Genomic DNA, 18,414 nt, shown 5'->3' with positions numbered 1-18,414 from the left:
TGTTGTTTCACTTTGTGTCACTGTGTGTGTCACTTTGTATCACTGTGTGTGTCACTTTTTATAAATGTGTGTGTCACTTTGAATCACGGTATGTATATCACGATGTGTCACTGTGTATCACTGTGTGTGTGTGTATCACTGTGTGTGTGTGTATCACTGTGTGTGTGTGTGTATCACTGTGTGTGTGTGTATCACTGTGTGTGTCACTGTGTGTGTGTGTCACTGTGTGTGTATCACTGTGTGTGTCACTGTGTGTGTTTCACTGTGTGTGTATCACTGTGTGTGTATCACTGTGTGTGTATCACTGTGTGTGTATCACTGTGTGTGTGTATCACTGTGTGTATCACTGTGTGTGTGTATCACTGTGTGTGTGTATCACTATGTGTGTGTATCACTGTGTGTGTATCACTGTGTGTGTCACTGTGTGTGTCACTGTGTGTGTGTATCACCGTGTGTGTATCACTGTTTGTGTATCACTGTGTATCACTGTGTGTGTGTCACTGTGTGTGTATCACTGTGTGTGTATCACTGTGTGTGTATCACTGTGTGTGTCACTGTGTGTGTGTCACTGTGTGTGTATCACTGTGTGCGTGTATCACTGTGTGTGTGTATCACTGTGTGTGTATCACTGTGTATCACTGTGTGTGTCACTGTGTGTGTGTCACTGTGTGTGTGTCACTACCTCATTATCTCTATCTCTGATCAGTCCAAACAGCACTCTCTCCCCCTTTATCTGCGACTCTGACCCTCTTATCTGTGGGGTGGGGACCGGGCAGCTGTCCCTATAAGAAGTCTCCCTGAGCCTCCTCTCTGCAGTCTCCCTCCCTCTCTCCCACCATGTGTACCGGGAAGTGTTCCAAGTTTGTTGGGGTGTCCCTGTACCCCTTAACCCTGATCTGCATCGTCTCTAATATTATCCTGTTGTTCCCAGGATGGAGCGCGGATCCCATACAGGACGCCGCGGTGCAGATCACCCCAGAAGTGCTGTATCTGGGGGGGATCATCGGAGGCGGGATACTGGTGAGACCTTAACCTCTCTCCCAAACTGAGGAGTGTGTACCTCTCCGCCAGTGTGTAACCAGTAACCCCTTAACCTCTCCCCCAGTGTGTAACCAGTAACCCCTTAACCTCTCCCCCAGTCTGTAACCAGTAACCCCTTAACCTCTCCCCAGTGTGTAACCAGTAACCCCTTAACCTCTCCCCCAGTGTGTAACCAGTAACCCCTTAACCTCTCCCCCAGTCTGTAACCAGTAACCCCTTAACCTCTCCCCCAGTGTGTAACCAGTAACCCCTTAACCTCTCCTCCAGTCTGTAACCAGTAACCCCTTAACCTCTCCCACAGTTTGTAACCAGTAACCCCTTAACCTCTCCCCAGTCTGTAACCAGTAACCCCCTAACCTCTCCCCAGTCTGTAACCAGTAACCCCTTAACCTCAATCCCAGTCTGTAACCAGTAACCACTTAACCTCTCTCCCAGTCTGTACCCAGTAACCCTTAACCTCTCCCCAGTGTGTAACCAGTAACCCCTTAACCTCTCTCCCAGTCTGTAACCAGTAACCTCTTAACCTCTCCCCCAGTCTGTAACAAGTAACCTCTTAATCTCTCCCCCAGTGTGTAACCAGTAACCCCTTAACCTCTCCCCCAGTCTGTAACCCGTAACCACTTAACCTCTCTCCCAGCCTGTAACCAGTAACCCCTTAACCTCTCCCCCAGTCTGTAACCAGTAACCCCTTAACCTCTCCCCCAGTCTGTAACCAGTAACCCCTTAACCTCTCCCCCAGTGTGTAACCAGTAACCCCTTAACCTCTCCCCCAGTGTGTAACCAGTAACCCCTTAACCTCTCCCCCAGTGTGTACCCAGTAACCCCTTAACCTCTCCCCCAGTGTGTAACCAGTAACCCCTTAACCTCTCCCCCAGTCTGTAACCAGTAACCCCTTAACCTCTCCCCCAGTCTGTAACCAGTAACCCCTTAACCTCTCCCCCAGTCTGTAACCAGTAACCCCTTAACCTCTCCCCCAGTGTGTAACCAGTAACCCCTTAACCTCTCCCCCAGTGTGTAACCAGTAACCCCTTAACCTCTCCCCCAGTGTGTACCCAGTAACCCCTTAACCTCTCCCCCAGTGTGTAACCAGTAACCCCTTAACCTCTCCCCCAGTCTGTAACCAGTAACCCCTTAACCTCTCCCCCAGTCTGTAACCAGTAACCCCTTAACCTCTCTCCCAGTGTGTAACCAGTAACCCCTTAACCTCTCCCCCAGTGTGTAACCAGTAACCCCTTAACCTCTCCCCCAGTCTGTAACCAGTAACCCCTTAACCTCTCCCCCAGTCTGCAACCAGTAACCCCATAACATCTCCCCCAGTGTGTAACCAGTAACCCCTTAACCTCTCCCCCAGTCTGTAACCAGTAACCCTTAACCTCTCCCCCAGTGTGTACCCAGTAACCCCTTAACCTCTCCCCAGTCTGTAACCAGTAACCCTTAACCTCTCCCCAGTCTGTACCCAGTAACCCCTTAACCTCTCCCCAGTCTGTAACCAGTAACCCCTTAACCTCTCCCCCAGTCTGTAACCAGTAACCCCATAACCTCTCCCCCAGTGTGTAACCAGTAAACCCTTAACCTCTCCCCCAGTCTGTAACCAGTAACCCCTTAACCTCTCCCCCAGTGTGTAACCAGTAACCCCTTAACCTCTCCCCCAGTCTGTAACCAGTAACCCCTTAACCTCTCCCCCAGTGTGTAACCAGTAACCCCTTAACCTCTCCCCCAGTGTGTAACCAGTAACCCCTTAACCTCTCCCCCAGTCTGTAACCAGTAACCCCTTAACCTCTCCCCCAGTGTGTAACCAGTAACCCCTTAACCTCTCCCCCAGTCTGTAACCAGTAACCCCTTAACCTCTCCCCAGTGTGTAACCAGTAACCCCTTAACCTCTCCCCCAGTGTGTAACCGGTAACCCCTTAACCTCTCCCCCAGTGTGTAACCAGTAACCCCTTAACCTCTCCCCCAGTCTGTAACCAGTAACCCCTTAACCTCTCCCCCAGTCTGTAACCAGTAACCCCTTAACCTCTCCCCCAGTGTGTAACCAGTAACCCCTTAACCTCTCCCCCAGTCTGTAACCAGTAACCCCTTAACCTCTCCCCAGTGTGTAACCAGTAACCCCTTAACCTCTCCCCCAGTCTGTAACCAGTAACCCCTTAACCTCTCCCCAGTCTGTAACCAGTAACCCCTTAACCTCTCCCCCAGTGTGTAACCAGTAACCCCTTAACCTCTCCCCCAGTCTGTAACCAGTAACCCCTTAACCTCTCCCCCAGTGTGTAACCAGTAACCCCTTAACCTCTCCCCCAGTCTGTAACCAGTAACCCCTTAACCTCTCCCCCAGTCTGTAACCAGTAACCCCTTAACCTCTCCCCCAGTGTGTAACCAGTAACCCCTTAACCTCTCCCCCAGTCTGTAACCAGTAACCCCTTAACCTCTCCCCCAGTGTGTAACCAGTAACCCCTTAACCTCTCCCCCAGTGTGTAACCAGTAACCCCTTAACCTCTCCCCCAGTCTGTAACCAGTAACCCCTTAACCTCTCCCCCAGTGTGTAACCAGTAACCCCTTAACCTCTCCCCCAGTCTGTAACCAGTAACCCCTTAACCTCTCCCCAGTGTGTAACCAGTAACCCCTTAACCTCTCCCCCAGTGTGTAACCGGTAACCCCTTAACCTCTCCCCCAGTGTGTAACCAGTAACCCCTTAACCTCTCCCCCAGTCTGTAACCAGTAACCCCTTAACCTCTCCCCCAGTGTGTAACCAGTAACCCCTTAACCTCTCCCCCAGTCTGTAACCAGTAACCCCTTAACCTCTCCCCAGTGTGTAACCAGTAACCCCTTAACCTCTCCCCCAGTCTGTAACCAGTAACCCCTTAACCTCTCCCCAGTCTGTAACCAGTAACCCCTTAACCTCTCCCCCAGTGTGTAACCAGTAACCCCTTAACCTCTCCCCCAGTCTGTAACCAGTAACCCCTTAACCTCTCCCCCAGTGTGTAACCAGTAACCCCTTAACCTCTCCCCCAGTCTGTAACCAGTAACCCCTTAACCTCTCCCCCAGTCTGTAACCAGTAACCCCTTAACCTCTCCCCAGTGTGTAACCAGTAACCCCTTAACCTCTCCCCCAGTCTGTAACCAGTAACCCCTTAACCTCTCCCCAGTCTGTAACCAGTAACCCCTTAACCTCTCCCCCAGTGTGTAACCAGTAACCCCTTAACCTCTCCCCCAGTCTGTAACCAGTAACCCCTTAACCTCTCCCCCAGTGTGTAACCAGTAACCCCTTAACCTCTCCCCCAGTCTGTAACCAGTAACCCCTTAACCTCTCCCCCAGTCTGTAACCAGTAACCCCTTAACCTCTCTCCCAGTCTGTAACCCGTAACCCCTTAACCTCTCCCCCAGTGTGTAACCAGTAACCCCTTAACCTCTCTCTTCCAGGTCCTGATTCCCGCGATTCACATTCAGGCGGCGGGACGGGAGGGGTGCTGTAACAACCGCTGTGGGGTGAGTCCCTGACCCTATATCCTATTTACCCCCCACGCCTCCCTTATAGGGCTAGCATCGTGTTTCACAGGTCGGAGCCTCCCTCGTACATCCCATTTACACCTATAGAACTTGTATAGGGTCTGTGTCTCCTTTTGTAGGACGGAGCCCCTGTGCTTCTCCTATAATAGGGTTTCCTTAGGGTTTGCCCTGTGTGACCCCTTGTCCCCCCCGCCCCCCAGATGTTCCTGTCCATCATCTTTGCCGCAGTGGGCGTGGCCGGCGCCGCGTACAGCTTCGTGGCGTCTATTCTGGGCCTGGTGAACGGGCCCGTGTGCCGCTACAATCCCGGTGATCCCGCCGTCTCCAACGCCACCGAATGGGGACAACCTTTCACCACCTCGCTCTCAAATCTAACGTTAGTCTGCAGAGCGTCGCTCCCTCCTCCCCTCTCCCTGCCAGTGACCTGCAGAGCGTCGCTCCCTCCTCCCCTCTCCCTGCCAGAGACCTGCAGAGCGTCGCTCCCTCCTCCCCTCTCCCTGCCAGAGACCTGCAGAGCGTCGCTCCCTTATCCTCTCCCTGCCAGAGACCTGCAGAGCGTCGCTCCCTCATCCCCTCTCCCTGCCAGTGACCTGCAGAGCGTCGCTCCCTCCTCCCCTCTCCCTGCCAGTGACCAGCAGAGCGTCGCTCCCTCATCCCCTCTCCCTGCCAGAGACCTGCAGAGCGTCGCTCCCTTATCCACTCTCTCTGCCAGAGACCTGCAGAGCGTCGCTCCCTCCTCCCCTCTCCCTGCCAGAGACCTGCAGAGCGTCGCTCCCTCATCCCCTCTCCCTGCCAGAGACCTGCAGAGCGTCGCCCCCTCATCCCCTCTCCCTGCCAGAGACCTGCAGAGCGTCGCTCCCTCATCCCCTCTCCCTGCCAGAGACCTGCAGAGCGTCGCTCCCTCCTCCCCTCTCCCTGCCAGAGACCTGCAGAGCGTCGCTCCCTCATCCCCTCTCCCTGCCAGAGACCTGCAGAGCGTCGCTCCCTTATCCACTCTCTCTGCCAGAGACCTGCAGAGCGTCGCTCCCTTATCCTCTCCCTGCCAGAGACTTGCAGAGCATCGCTCCCTCATCCCCTCTCCCTGCCAGACAACCGTAGAGCGTCGCTCCCTTATCCCCTCTTCCTGCCACACACACGCAGAGCGTCGCTCCGTTATCCCCTCTCCATGCCAGAGACTTGCAGAGCATCGCTCCCTCATCCCCTCTCCCTGCCAGACACCCGCAGAGTGTCGCTCCCTTATCCCCTCTCCCTGCCACACACCCGCAGAGCGTCGCTCCCTTATCCCCTCTCGATGCCAGAGACCTGCAGAGCATCGCTCCCATAACCGCTTTCCCTGCCAGAGACCTGCAGAGCATCGCTCCCTCATCCCCTCTCCCTGCCAGAGACCTGCAGAGCGTCGCTCCCTCATCCCCTCTCCCTGCCAGAGACCTGCAGAGCGTCGCTCCCTCATCCCCTCTCCCCGCCAGGCACCCGCAGGGCGTCGCTCCCTTAACCCCTCGTGTTCCCTCTCCCCTGCAGCGATCAGAATTACCTCTTCAATAAGGATGAGTGGGATTTCTGCATAGAGCCTGCCGGAGTCGTGGAGTTTAACGTCGTTCTGTTCTCCATCATCCTGGCTGCGAGCGGCATCGAGCTCATCCTGTGCGTCATCCAGATGCTAAACGGTCTCTTCGGCTGTCTCTGCGGAACCTGCCGGAAGAACAAGCAAGGGAGTGTGAGTATATACCTGTATACAGCCTGCTATATACACACGGTGACCGCAGGGCGTCACTGATACCCATAGGGAATATACCCTGCTATATACACACAGTGACCGCAGGGTGTCACTGATACCCATAGGGAATATACCCTGCTATATACACACGGTGACCGCAGGGTGTCACTGATACCCATAGGGAATATACCCTGCTATATACACACGGTGACCGCAGGGCGTCACTGATACCCATAGGGAATATACCCTGCAATATACACACGGTGACCGCAGGGTGTCACTGATACCCATAGGGAATATACCCTGCTATATACACACAGTGACCGCAGGGTGTCACTGATACCCATAGGGAATATACCCTGCTATATACACACAGTGACCGCAGGGCGTCACTGATACCCATAGGGAATATACCCTGCTATATGCACACAGTGACCGCAGGGTGTCACTGATACCCATAGGGAATATATCCTGCTATATACACACGGTGACCGCAGGGTGTCACTGATACCCATATGGAATATACCCTGCTATATACACACGGTGACCGCAGGGTGTCACTGATACCCATAGGGAATATATCCTGCTATATACACACGGTGACCGCAGGGTGTCACTGATACCCATAGGGAATATACCCTGCTATATACACACGGTGACCGCAGGGTGTCACTGATACCCATAGGGAATATACCCTGCTATATATACACACGGTGCTTAGGGTGTCACTGATACCCATAGGGAATATACCCTGCTATATACACACAGTGACCGCAGGGTGTCACTGATACCCATAGGGAATATACCCTGCTATATACACACAGTGACCGCAGGGTGTCACTGATACTCATAGGGAATATACCCTGCTATATACACACAGTGACCGCAGGGTGTCACTGATACCCATAGGGAATACACCCTGCTATATACACACAGTGACCGCAGGGTGTCACTGATACCCATAGGGAATATACCCTGCTATATATACACACGGTGACCGCAGGGTGTCACTGATACCCATAGGGAATATACCCTGCTATATACACATGGTGACCGCAGGGTGTCACTGATACCCATAGGGAATATACCCTGCTATATACACACGGTGACCGCAGGGTGTCACTGATACCCATAGGGAATATACCCTGCTATATACACACAGTGACCGCAGGGCGTCACTGATACCCATAGGGAATATACCCTGCTATATACACACAGTGACCACAGGGTGTCACTGATACCCATAGGGAATATACCCTGCTATATACACACAGTGACTGGGTGTCACTGATACCCATAGGGAATATACCCTGCTATATACCCACAGTGACCGCAGGGTGTCACTGATACCCATAGGGAATATACCCTGCTATATACACACAGTGACCGGGTGTCACTGATACCCATAGGGAATATACCCTGCTATATACACACGGTGACCGCAGGGTGTCACCGATACCCATAGGGAATATACCCTGCTATATACACACGGTGACCGCAGGCCGTCACTGATACCCATAGGGAATATACCCTGCTATATACACACGGTGACCGCAGGGCGTCACTGATACCCATAGGGAATATACCCTGCTATATACACACAGTGACCGCAGGGTGTCACTGATACCCATAGGGAATATACCCTGCTATATACACACAGTGACCGCAGGGAGTCACTGATACCCATAGGGAATATACCTTGCTATATACACACAGTGACCGCAGGGTGTCACTGATACCCATAGGGAATATACCCTGCTATATACACACGGTGACCGCAGGGCGTCACTGATACCCATAGGGAATATACCCTGCTATATACACACAGTGACCGCAGGGTGTCACTGATACCCATAGGGAATATACCCTGCTATATACACACAGTGTGTGTATATATATATATATTATTTCTCCTAATACGTCCCGTCTCATTGTAATATTGCTTTCTTGTTCTTTCAGGCTTAACCCCCGAAACTGCTGTGTTGTCCCTCTCCCACTCCAAAGGCTGGTTCCTTTGGGGGATGATAACAAAACCTCGGGGCCCCTCCCTGCTGAGCGCCGATTTAACCCTTTGAGTGCATTGAAGGAAGGAAGGGGAGATGTGATATTATGAATGAAGGAACCTGCCCCCCCCCCCCCTCTAGCAGAGAGGATTCTGGGAGTTCTGCGCCGGTGTACATACAATTCTTATTGTTATTTATCATCATTTGTATTAATGTAAATTTGTGAATAAAACAGACAATATCCGAGTTTTCTTCCTTCTTATGGGGTCTGAAGGTGTCATGTCTTAGAGGTGCCAGGCTCTATAACCTGCGCCAGCCTTACCGGTGCCAGGCAGTGTATCCCCCTGTGCCAGCCGTAGAGGTGCCAGGCTCTGTATCCCCCTGTGCCAGCCCTAGAGGTGCCAGGCTCTGAGTCCCCCTGTGCCAGACCTAAAGGTGCCAAGCTCTGTGCTCCATGTCAGCCATAGAGGTGCCATGTTCTGTAAGCCCTGCGTCAGCCCTAGAGGTACCAGGCCCTGTGCTCCTCTTGTGCCAGCACTAGAGGTGCCAGGCTCTGTATCCCCCTGTGCCAGCCCTAGAGGTGCCAGGCTATGTATCCCCTTGTGCCAGCACTAGAGGTTCCAGGCTCTGTATCCCCGTGCCAGCCCTAGAGGTGCCAGGCTCTGTGGCCCCCTGTGCCAGCCCTAGAGGTGCCAGGCTCTGTATCCCCCTGTGACAGTCCTAGAGGTGCCAGGCAGTGTATCCCCTGTGTCAGCCTAAAGGTGCCAAGCTCTGAGTCCCCCTGTGCCAGCCCTAGAGGTGCCAGACATGAGTCCCCTGTGCCAGCCCTTGAGATGCCGGGCTCTGAGTCCCCCTGTGCCAGCCCGAGAGGTGCCAAGCTCTGTGCCCCGTGTCAGCCATAGAGGTGCCAGGCTCTGTGCTCCCCTGTGACAGCCCTAGAGGTACCAGGTTCTGTATCCCCTTGCGCCAGCCCTAGAGGTGCCCAGCTCTGTATCCCCTTGCGCCAGCCCTAGAGGTGCCAGGCTCTGTATCCCCTGTGACAGCCCTAGAGGTGCCCAGCTCTGTGCCCCTGTGCCAGCCCTAGAGGTACCAGGCTCTGTGCTCCCCTGTGACAGCCCTAGAGGCGCCCAGCTCTGTGCCCCTGTGCCAGCCCTAGAGGTGCCCAGCTCTGTGCCCCTGTGGCAGCCCTAGAGGTACCAGGCCCTGTGCTCCCCTGTGACAGCCCTAGAGGTGCCCAGCTCTGTGCCCCTGTGCCAGCCATAGAGGTGCCCGGCTCTGAGCCCCCTTATTCCAGCTCTAGAGGTGCAAGGCTCTGTATCCCCTTGTGCCAGCACTAGAGGTGCCAGGCTATGTATCCCCTTGTGCCAGCACTAGAGGTGCCAGGCTCTGTATCCCCTTGTGCCAGCCCTAGAGGTGCCTGGCTCTGTATCCCCTTGTGCCAGCCCTAGAGGTGCCTGGCTCTGTATCCCCTTGTGGCTGCCCTAGAGGTGCCCGGCTCTGAGCCCCCTTATGCCAGCCCTAGAGGTGCAAGGCTCTGTATCCCCTTGTGCCAGCCCTAGAGGTGCAAGGCTCTGTATCCCCTTGTGCCAGCCCTAGAGGTGCCAGGTTCTGTATCCCCTTGTGCCAGCACTAGAGGTGCCAGGCTATGTATCCCCTTGTGCCAGCACTAGAGGTGCCAGGCTATGTATCCCCTTGTGCCAGCACTAAAGGTGCCAGGCTATGTATCCCCTTGTGCCAGCCCTAGAGGTGACAGGCTCTGTATCCCCTTGTGCCAGCACTAGAGGTGACAGGCTCTGTATCCCCTTGTGCCAGCACTAGAGGTGCCAGGCTCTGTATCCCCTTGTGCCAGCCCTAGAGGTGACAGGCTCTGTATCCCCTTGTGCCAGCACTAGAGGTGACAGGCTCTGTATCCCCTTGTGCCAGCACTAGAGGTGCCAGGCTCTGTATCCCCTTGTAGGAAACAGAAATAAACTGCCCGGCGCTTCCTTAATACAGTGCCACAGCACCACCCAGTGGTGAAAAAATATAACAAGCAAATGCAAGAAAGGGAAAATATGCAATATAAATAAGGTAACAATAAAATATATATAATCAAAGGACCACTCAACCTTAAGAGGAAAAAGCCACAATCCTCTAGAGAACAGAAAACGCAAGGGATGAGGGAGTGTGTCCTAGATTTGACCAATGGTGTTCTGCAGCAGCTTCAGATGATGAACTGCCTGGTAGCCAAGCTAGAGTTGGTGGGGAAGAAAAACGGGAAGGTGGGGGGGCGGGGGGGGTGTGGGGGGGCGGGGGGGTGTGGGGGGCGGGGAAGGAGACAAAGAAGGGTCTGATGGTGTAGTAATATAAAACACCTTTAATAAATGACACATAAAAAAGCCCCCCTGAGGGCGTACTCACACTCTGTACTGCCACTCAGGGCACATAAGGGTATCTTTACAGCCAATGCTGTCCGGTGTGCGTCTCCTCCGTCTCTGGCAGTCTCTGACGGTCCCCACAAGCGGCCGCTGGGGTTCTCGTGCAGCTTGACTGGAGTCGGCGTCTGGCGTCACGATCAACCATCACTCCTTACGAAGCAAGTTAACCCTATCTTGCGAAACGCGTTGAGTGGAAGAGGAGGCAATCCGTTCGCGGTTGATCGTGACGCCAGACCCGAATCCAGTCAAGCTGCACGAGAACCCCAGCGGCCGCTTGTGGGGACCGTCAGAGACTGCCAGACTTATGCCAGCCCTAGAGGTGCAAGGCTCTGTATCCCCTTGTGCCAGCCCTAGAGGTGCCAGGCTCTGTATCCCCTTGTGCCAGCCCTAGAGGTGCCAGGTTCTGTATCCCCTTGTGCCAGCCCTAGAGGTGCCAGCCCCTGTATCCCCTTGTGCCAGCCCTAGAGGTGCCAGGCTCTGTGTCCCCTTGTGCCAGCCCTAGAGGTGCCAGGTTCTGTATCCCCTTGTGCCAGCCCTAGAGGTGCCAGCCCCTGTATCCCCTTGTGCCAGCCCTAGAGGTGCCAGGCTCTGTGTCCCCTTGTGCCAACCCTAGAAGTGCCAGGATACCATCCAAGAGGTGGCTGGATAAATAATTAGGGTGTGAAAGAAGTCCTTGTCATGTGGCTAATTTGCCATATTTAGTAGTAATGTGATATTGATGATGGGCAGATCGACAATGAAGTAGATATATTTATGATATACAACCCCCCCCCCCTCCCGAGCTCTCCCGTTCCATGCCAACTCCTGCCTCCCATGGTGCTGCGCTTGCCTGGCGCCTGGTCTTACAAGTGGCATCCCGAGTTCTTCCATTGGTGGCAGAGAGGACTCGGTCATAATGACTGAGCCACCTGCGCTGAAGGAGAGATATCCTCAAAACCTGACCTGTTGGTGGCCCTGGGGTGGGGGGGAGTACTGGTGTTGGCCACAACTGACCTGGAGAGACTGCGAACACCGATCCAGACACCAGGGCATTCAGGCTCTCCTGGGCACCTGGGATTCAGGCTCTCCTGGGCACCTGGGATTCAGGCTCCCGGGCACTCGGGGATTCAGGCTGTCCTGGGCACTCGAGATTCAGGCTGTCCTGGGCACTCGGGATTCAGGCTCTCCTGGGTACTCGGGATTCAGGCTGTCCTGGGCACTCGGGATTCAGGCTCCCGTGCACTCGGGATTAAGGCTCTCCCGAGCACTCAGGATTCAGGCTCTCCTGGGCACTCGGGATTCAGGCTGTCCTGGGCACCCGAGATTCAGGCTCTCCCGGGCACTCGGGATTCAGGCTCTCCTGGGCACTAGGGATTCAGGCTCTCCCGGGCACTCGGGATTCAGGCTCTCCTGGGCACTCGGGATTCAGGCTCTCCCGGGCACTCGGGATTCAGGCTCTCCTGGGCACTCGGGATTCAGGCTCTCCCGGACACTCGGGATTCAGGCTCTCCCGGGCACTCGGGATTCAGGCTCTCCCGGGCACTCGGGATTCAGGCTCTCCCGGGCACTCGGGATTCAGGCTCTCCTGGGCACCTGGGATTCAGGCTCTCCCGGGCACTCGGGATTCAGGCTCTCCCGGGCACTCGGGATTCAGGCTCTCCCGGGCACTCGGGATTCAGGCTCTCCTGGGCACTCGGGATTCAGGCTCTCCCGGGCACTCGGGATTCAGGCTCTCCCGGGCACTCGGGATTCAGGCTCTCCCGGACACTCGGGATTCAGGCTCTCCGGGGCACTCGGGATTCAGGCTCTCCAGGGCACTCGGGATTCAGGCTCACCCGGGCACTCGGGATTCAGGCTCTCCCGGGCACTCGAGATTCAGGCTCTCCTGGGCACCTGGGATTCAGGCTCTCCTGGGCACTCGGTATTCAGGCTCTCCTGGGCACTCTGGATTCAGGCTCTCCCGGGCACTCAGGATTCAGGCTCTCGCGGGCACTCGGGATTCAGGCTCTCCCAGGCACTCTGGATTCAGGCTCTCCCGGGCACTCTGGATTCAGGCTCTCCCGGGCACTCGGGATTCAGGCTCTCCCGGGCACTTGGGATTCAGGCTCTCCCGGGCACTCGGGATTCAGGCTCTCCCAGACACTCGGGATTCAGGCTCTCCCGGGCACTCGGGATTCAGGCTCTCCCGGACACTCGGGATTCAGGCTCTCCCGGACACTTAGGATTCAGGCTCTCCCGGGCACTCAGGATTCAGGCTCTCCCGGGCACTCGGGATTCAGGCTCTCCCGGGCACTCGGGATTCAGGCTCTCCCGGGCACTCGGGATTCAGGCTCTCCCGGGCACTCGGGATTCAGGCTCTCCCGGGCACTCGGGATTCAGGCTCTCCCGGGCACTCGGGATTCAGGCTCTCCCGGGCACTCGGGATTCAGGCTCTCCCGGGCACTCGGGATTCAGGCTCTCCCGGGCACTCGGGATTCAGGCTCTCCCGGGCACTCGGGATTCAGGCTCTCCCGGACACTCGGGATTCAGGCTCTCCCGGACACTCGGGATTCAGGCTCTCCCGGGCACTCGGGATTCAGGCTCTCCCGGGCACTCGGGATTCAGGCTCTCCCGGGCACTCGGGATTCAGGCTTTCCCGGGCACTCGGGATTCAGGATCTCCTGGGCACTTAGGATTCAGGCTCTCCCAGGCACTAGGGATTCAGGCTCTCCTGGGCACCTGGGATTCAGGCTGTCCCGGGCACTCGGGATTCAGGCTCTCCTGGGCACTTAGGATTCAGGCTCTCCTGGGCACTTAGGATTCAGGCTCTCCCGGGCACTCAGGATTCAGGCTCTCCTGGGCACTTAGGATTCAGGCTCTCCCGGGCACTCAGGATTCAGGCTCTCCTGGGCACTTAGGATTCAGGCTCTCCTGGGCACTCAGGATTCAGGCTCTCTCGGGGACTCGGGATTCAGGCTCTCCCGGGGACTCAGGATTCAGGCTCTCCTGGGCACTTAGGATTCAGGCTCTCCTGGGCACTTAGGATTCAGGCTCTCCCGGGCACTCAGGATTCAGGCTCTCTCGGGGACTCGGGATTCAGGCTCTCCCGGGCACTCGGGATTCAGGCTCTCTCGGGGACTCGGGATTCAGGCTCTCCTGGGCACTCGGAATTCAGGCTCTCCTGGGCACTCGGGATTCAGGCTGTCCCGGGCACTCTGGGTTCATTGTATTGATGCACATATTAAAGGGAATTTTTTTTAAAGGGCATGTTGAACGACTGCTTCAATGTCTCCAGCCTGGTGGACATTCGCAGTACTGCAGCAAGAATAAACCCCACGGGGGCAGTTCTTCTGACACTGCGAATCCTGGCTAATCGCCAGTGCACATGGCCTTACAAACAACACTTGCGCCACCTTCGTAGTGACGGAGAAAACCAACGCAGAAAACCGTTCCAAAAAAAAGTAACGCAAGCCGCCCACTTCCTAACACACAGACCGGCGCCGAGATGCAAACTCCAGAAAATGGTGCAAGGAATACGTAGACGATGTCACTGGTCATATAGGGGCGATATGTCCGTACTCGCGAGCGTCCTTAAACCGGGGTTATGCCTGTATAATGTAGCTAGCATATGTGAATATGACCAGTCCTGATATTGACAAGATGTGTCACTCCTATCTAGCAAGTAAACAGAAATGAGTAGAAAGGAAATAAAGACTTTGCACTTCCAGAATGACTGCAGTTGACAATCTGCCAGAGAGCCCATGAATTAGCGAAACGCGACGTTTATCTTGGTTCACGATTCGGAACCTACAAAGCTTCCGTTTGTCCATAGATGTTTCATCAGATGGTTTTTTTAGAACATTAAATAAATTGCATTTTAGAGCGTTTTGGGAATGACAGGAATCGATCTAACACCTCTGTTTCTATTTTAAACCCACTGGTGATAGATCGTGTGTGTTTGTTTTGACTATATCCTGTTCCTTTGTGGTTTTTGACTCTTTCGTTTGTCTGAAGTGTAGTCGCCCCCACTAGTTAAGTACAGCTGAACCCCCTTATAACGCTGTGCTTGGGGGTCCAAAGAATCACATCGCGCTATAAGCGGATCCGCGTTAGAAATAATGTACCATTGTATGTATTGTACAATAAAGTATTTAAGACGCCAATAATCGTGTTGTCAAGTATTCATAAATACGAAAAATTGGGAGCCACGCTTACATCGCGCTATAAGCGGATTCGCGTTGTAGCGGATCGCGTTATAGCGGGGTTGAGCTGTATTTAACTCAAGGGATGTCTTTAGTAGAATTTTTTTATTTCTGTCACGCCATTATATAGTTGTTATATTAAAAATAGAAAAAACACACAAACAATAAAGAAATAACAATAATAATTGAGACAAGCCTACACAGATCACTTGCTATAATAAAGACATGCAAATCACATGATGTGGTGTGTTTGTATGGCAGAAGAGATGTGTTGGGCGAGAGTTATGCCCACCAAGATGGAAAGATGTTCATTTGGATTTTCTCATTTAAAAATATTAAAATCTACGTAAGCTTTGTATCCACCGGGCAGCGTTAAAACGAGTAGAAAATCGTGGGTTGGTCAAAAAATATCATTTAAAGACACTCATATATCAATATGTGTGTGTGTGTGTGTGTGTGTGTGTGTGTGTGTGTGTGTGTGTGTGTGTGTGTGTGTGTGTGTGTGTGTGTGTGTGTGTGTGTGTGTGTGTGTCCGTGTGTGTGTGTGTGTGTGTCTGTGTGTGTCCGTGTGTGTGTCCATGTGTCCGTGTGTCCGTGTGTGTGTGTGTGTGTGTGTGTGTGTGTGTGTGTGTGTGTGTGTGTGTGTGTGTGTGTGTGTGTGTGTGTGTGTGTGTGTGTGTGTGTGTGGGGGCGTGTGTGTGTGTGTGGGCGTGTTATTCTGAGATTCTGTTTTTGGGTCCAAACTTCACTGTCTCACGGTGACTCTCCTCCTACCTGTGACAAGGGAGCGGTCTATCTCGCACATCCTTACACATTCCTAGCAGTCTTGCTGCCCCTGACACTCTCTTAACTCTAAAGCGCTCTCTTTTTCTTTCACACACACACTCAGTCTCTCTCTCTCTACCTCTGTCTTCGCTAGTCTAACGCTCTCTCTCACTCTCTCTCACTCTCTCTCTCTCACTCTCTCACTCACTCCCTCCCTCTCCACCAGTCTAGCCTTCTCTCTTCCTCCTCTAACTCCCTTTCGTCCCAGTCTTTTCCTCTCTCTCGCCCTCTTCATCCCTCTTAACCTCACTCTCTCCCACCCCCCCCCTCTAGCTCTCTCACCCTTCCTTCTCCTTCTCCCCCTTCACACACGCCCTTTCCCTCTGCAGTCTCTCTCCCACCATGTGTACCGGGAAGTGTTCCAAGTTTGTTGGGGTGTCCCTGTACCCCTTATCTTTGCTCTGCATCGTCTGTAACATTATCCTGTTCTTCCCGGGATGGAGCGTGGATCCCATACAGAACCCCGCAGAAGAGATCACCCCAGAAGTGCTGTATCTGGGGGGGGTTATGGGGAGCGGCGTCATGGTGAGAAAGAGAGAGAGAGAGGGGACGAAGAGGAGAGGAGGGGGGAGAGAGAGGGGAAGAAGAGGAGAGGAGGAGGGAGAGGAGAGGAGGAGGGAGAGGAGAGGAGGGGGGAGAGAGATGGGGAAGAGGAGGAGAGGAGGGGGGAGAGGGGAAGAAGAGGAGAGGAGGAGGGAGAGAGGGGAAGAAGAGGAGAGGAGGGGAGAGAGAGGGGGAAGAAGAGGAGAGGAGGGGGGAGAGAGAGGGGAAGAAGAGGAGAGGAGGGGGGAGATAGAGGGGAAGAAGAGGAGAGGAGGGGGGAGAGAGAGGGGACGAAGAGGAGAGGAGGGGGGAGAGAGGGGAAGAAGAGGAGGTTATGAGGCGGGAGAGAGAGGGGTAGAAGAGGAGAGGAGGGGGAGAGAGAGGGGAAGAAGAGGAGGATATGAGGCGGGAGAGAGAGGTGAAGAGGAGGAGAGGAGGGGGAGAGAGAAGGGAAGAAGAGGAGAGGAGGGGGAGAGAGAAGGGAAGAAGAGGAGAGGAGGGGGGAGAGAGAAGGGAAGAAGAGGAGAGGAGGGGGGAGAGAGAGGGGAAGAAGAGGAGAGGAGGGAGAGAGAGAGGGGAAGAAGAGGAATGGAGGGGGAGAGAGAAGGGAAGAAGAAGAGAGGAGGGGGGAGAAAGAAGGGAAGAAGAGGAGAGGAGGGGGAGAGAAGGGAAAAAGAGGAGTGGAGGGGGAGAGAGAAGGGAAGAAGAGGAGAGGAGGGGGGAGAGAGGGGAAGAAGAGGAGAGGAGGGGGGAGAGAGAGGGGAAGAAGAGGAGAGGAGGGAGGAGAGAGAGGGGAAGAAGAGGAGAGGAGGGGGAGAGAGAGGGGAAGAAGAGGAGGATAGTAGGCGGGAGAGAGAGGGGAAGAAGAGGAGAGGAGGGGGAGAGGAGGGAAGAAGAGGAGGAGGGAGAGGAGAGGAGGGGGGAGAGAAAGGGGAAGAAGAGGAGAGGAGGAGGGAGAGAGAGAGCGTGGCAGATGAGGATAGGAGGGGGAGGGGAAGAAGAGGAGAGGAGGGGGGAGAGAGGGGAAGAAGAGGAGGATATGAGGCGGGAGAGAGAGGGGAAGAAGAGGAGAGGAGGGGAAGAGAGAAGGAAGAAGAGGAGAGGAGGGCGAGAGAGAAGGGAAGAAGAGGAGAGGAGGGGGAGAGAGAGGGGAAGAAGAGGAGGATATGAGGCGGGAGAGAGAGGGGAAGAAGAGGAGAGGAGGGGGGAGAGAGAGGGGAAGAAGAGGAGGATATGAGGCGGGAGAGAGAGGGGAAGAAGAGGAGAGGAGGGGAAGAGAGAAGGGAAGAAGAGGAGAGGAGGGGAGAGAAGGGAAGAAGAGGAGAGGAGGGGAGTGAGAGGGGAAGAAGAGGAGAAGAGGGAGAGAGAGGGGAAGAGGAGGAGGGGGGGATGAGGGGAAGAAGAGAGGAGGTGGAGAGAGGGGAAGGAGAGGAGGGGGAGAGAGAAGGGAAGAGGAGTGGAGGGGGAGAGAGAAGGGAAGAAGAGGAGAGGAGGAGGGAGAGGAGAGGAGGGGGGAGAGAGAGGGGAAGAAGAGGAGAGGAGGGGGGAGAGAGGGGAAGAAGAGGATAGGAGGGGGGAGAGAGAAGGGAAGAAGAGGAGAGGAGGGGGAGAGAGAAGGGAAGAAGAGGAGAGGAGGGGGGAGAGAGAGGTGAAGAAGAGAGAGGGGAAGAAGAGGAGATGAAGGGGGAGAGAGAGGGGACGAGGAGGAGAGGAGGGGGGAGGATGAGGGGAAGAAGAGGAGAGGAGGGGGAGAGAGAGGGGAAGAAGAGGAGGAAAGGAGTTGGGAGAGAGAGGGGAAGAAGAGAAGGAAAGGAGGGGGGAGAGGGGAAGAAGAGGAGAGGAGGTGGGGCGAAGAGGAGGAAAGGAGGGGGGAGAGAGGACAGAAGATGAGAGGAGGGGGGGGAGAGGGGAAGAGGAGAGGGGAGTGAGGGGGAGAACAAGGGAGAAAGGAGAAAATACTGGATTTGCATGTGAAAGTATAACTACCCCCCCCCCTCTCTTTCTTCCCCCTCTATTTTTTCTCTTCCTCTCTCTCTGTCCCTTTTCCGCTCTCTCACACCTTCTGCTCCCTCTCTCACACCTTCCCTCCCAACTTCTCTCTCGCTCCCCTCTCTAACCCCCTCTCTCTCTATCCCCCTCTCTCTCTAACCCCCTCTCTCTCTATCCCCCTCTCTCTGTCCCTTTTCCGCTCTCTCACACCTTCTGCTCCC

The 18,414-nt window shown here is 54.8% G+C and overlaps 1 protein-coding gene across 1 annotated transcript; it reads left to right on the top strand.

Annotated features, from left to right (window-relative positions):
• The first annotated feature begins 802 nt into the window (after positions 1-802).
• Positions 803-8,505, top strand: LOC142481569 (transmembrane 4 L6 family member 5-like). The gene is made up of 5 exons (XM_075582949.1): positions 803-1,020; positions 4,456-4,521; positions 4,743-4,918; positions 6,061-6,256; positions 8,216-8,505. The coding sequence occupies exons 1-5, from the start codon at positions 838-840 to the stop codon at positions 8,219-8,221; spliced, it is 627 nt and encodes a 208-aa protein (XP_075439064.1). The 5' UTR covers positions 803-837; the 3' UTR covers positions 8,222-8,505.
• Positions 8,506-18,414: the final 9,909 nt, after the last annotated feature.

Source organism: Ascaphus truei, unplaced genomic scaffold (genome assembly GCF_040206685.1).
Source record: "Ascaphus truei isolate aAscTru1 unplaced genomic scaffold, aAscTru1.hap1 HAP1_SCAFFOLD_2803, whole genome shotgun sequence".
In the NCBI taxonomy this organism is placed as follows: domain Eukaryota; kingdom Metazoa; phylum Chordata; class Amphibia; order Anura; family Ascaphidae; genus Ascaphus; species Ascaphus truei.
The sequence above is the reverse complement of the archived record's forward strand: the minus strand, read 5'-3'. Positions and strand labels throughout refer to the sequence as shown.

Bases quoted from the DNA above. Each gene is read 5' to 3' on its own strand.
- LOC142481569 (XM_075582949.1), top strand. From the start codon at position 838: ATGTGTACCGGGAAGTGTTCCAAGTTTGTTGGGGTGTCCCTGTACCCC. The intron at 1,021-4,455 runs GTGAGACCTTAA...TCTCTCTTCCAG, and splicing joins TCATCGGAGGCGGGATACTG to GTCCTGATTCCCGCGATTCA. The intron at 4,919-6,060 runs GTTAGTCTGCAG...TCTCCCCTGCAG, and splicing joins ACCTCGCTCTCAAATCTAAC to CGATCAGAATTACCTCTTCA.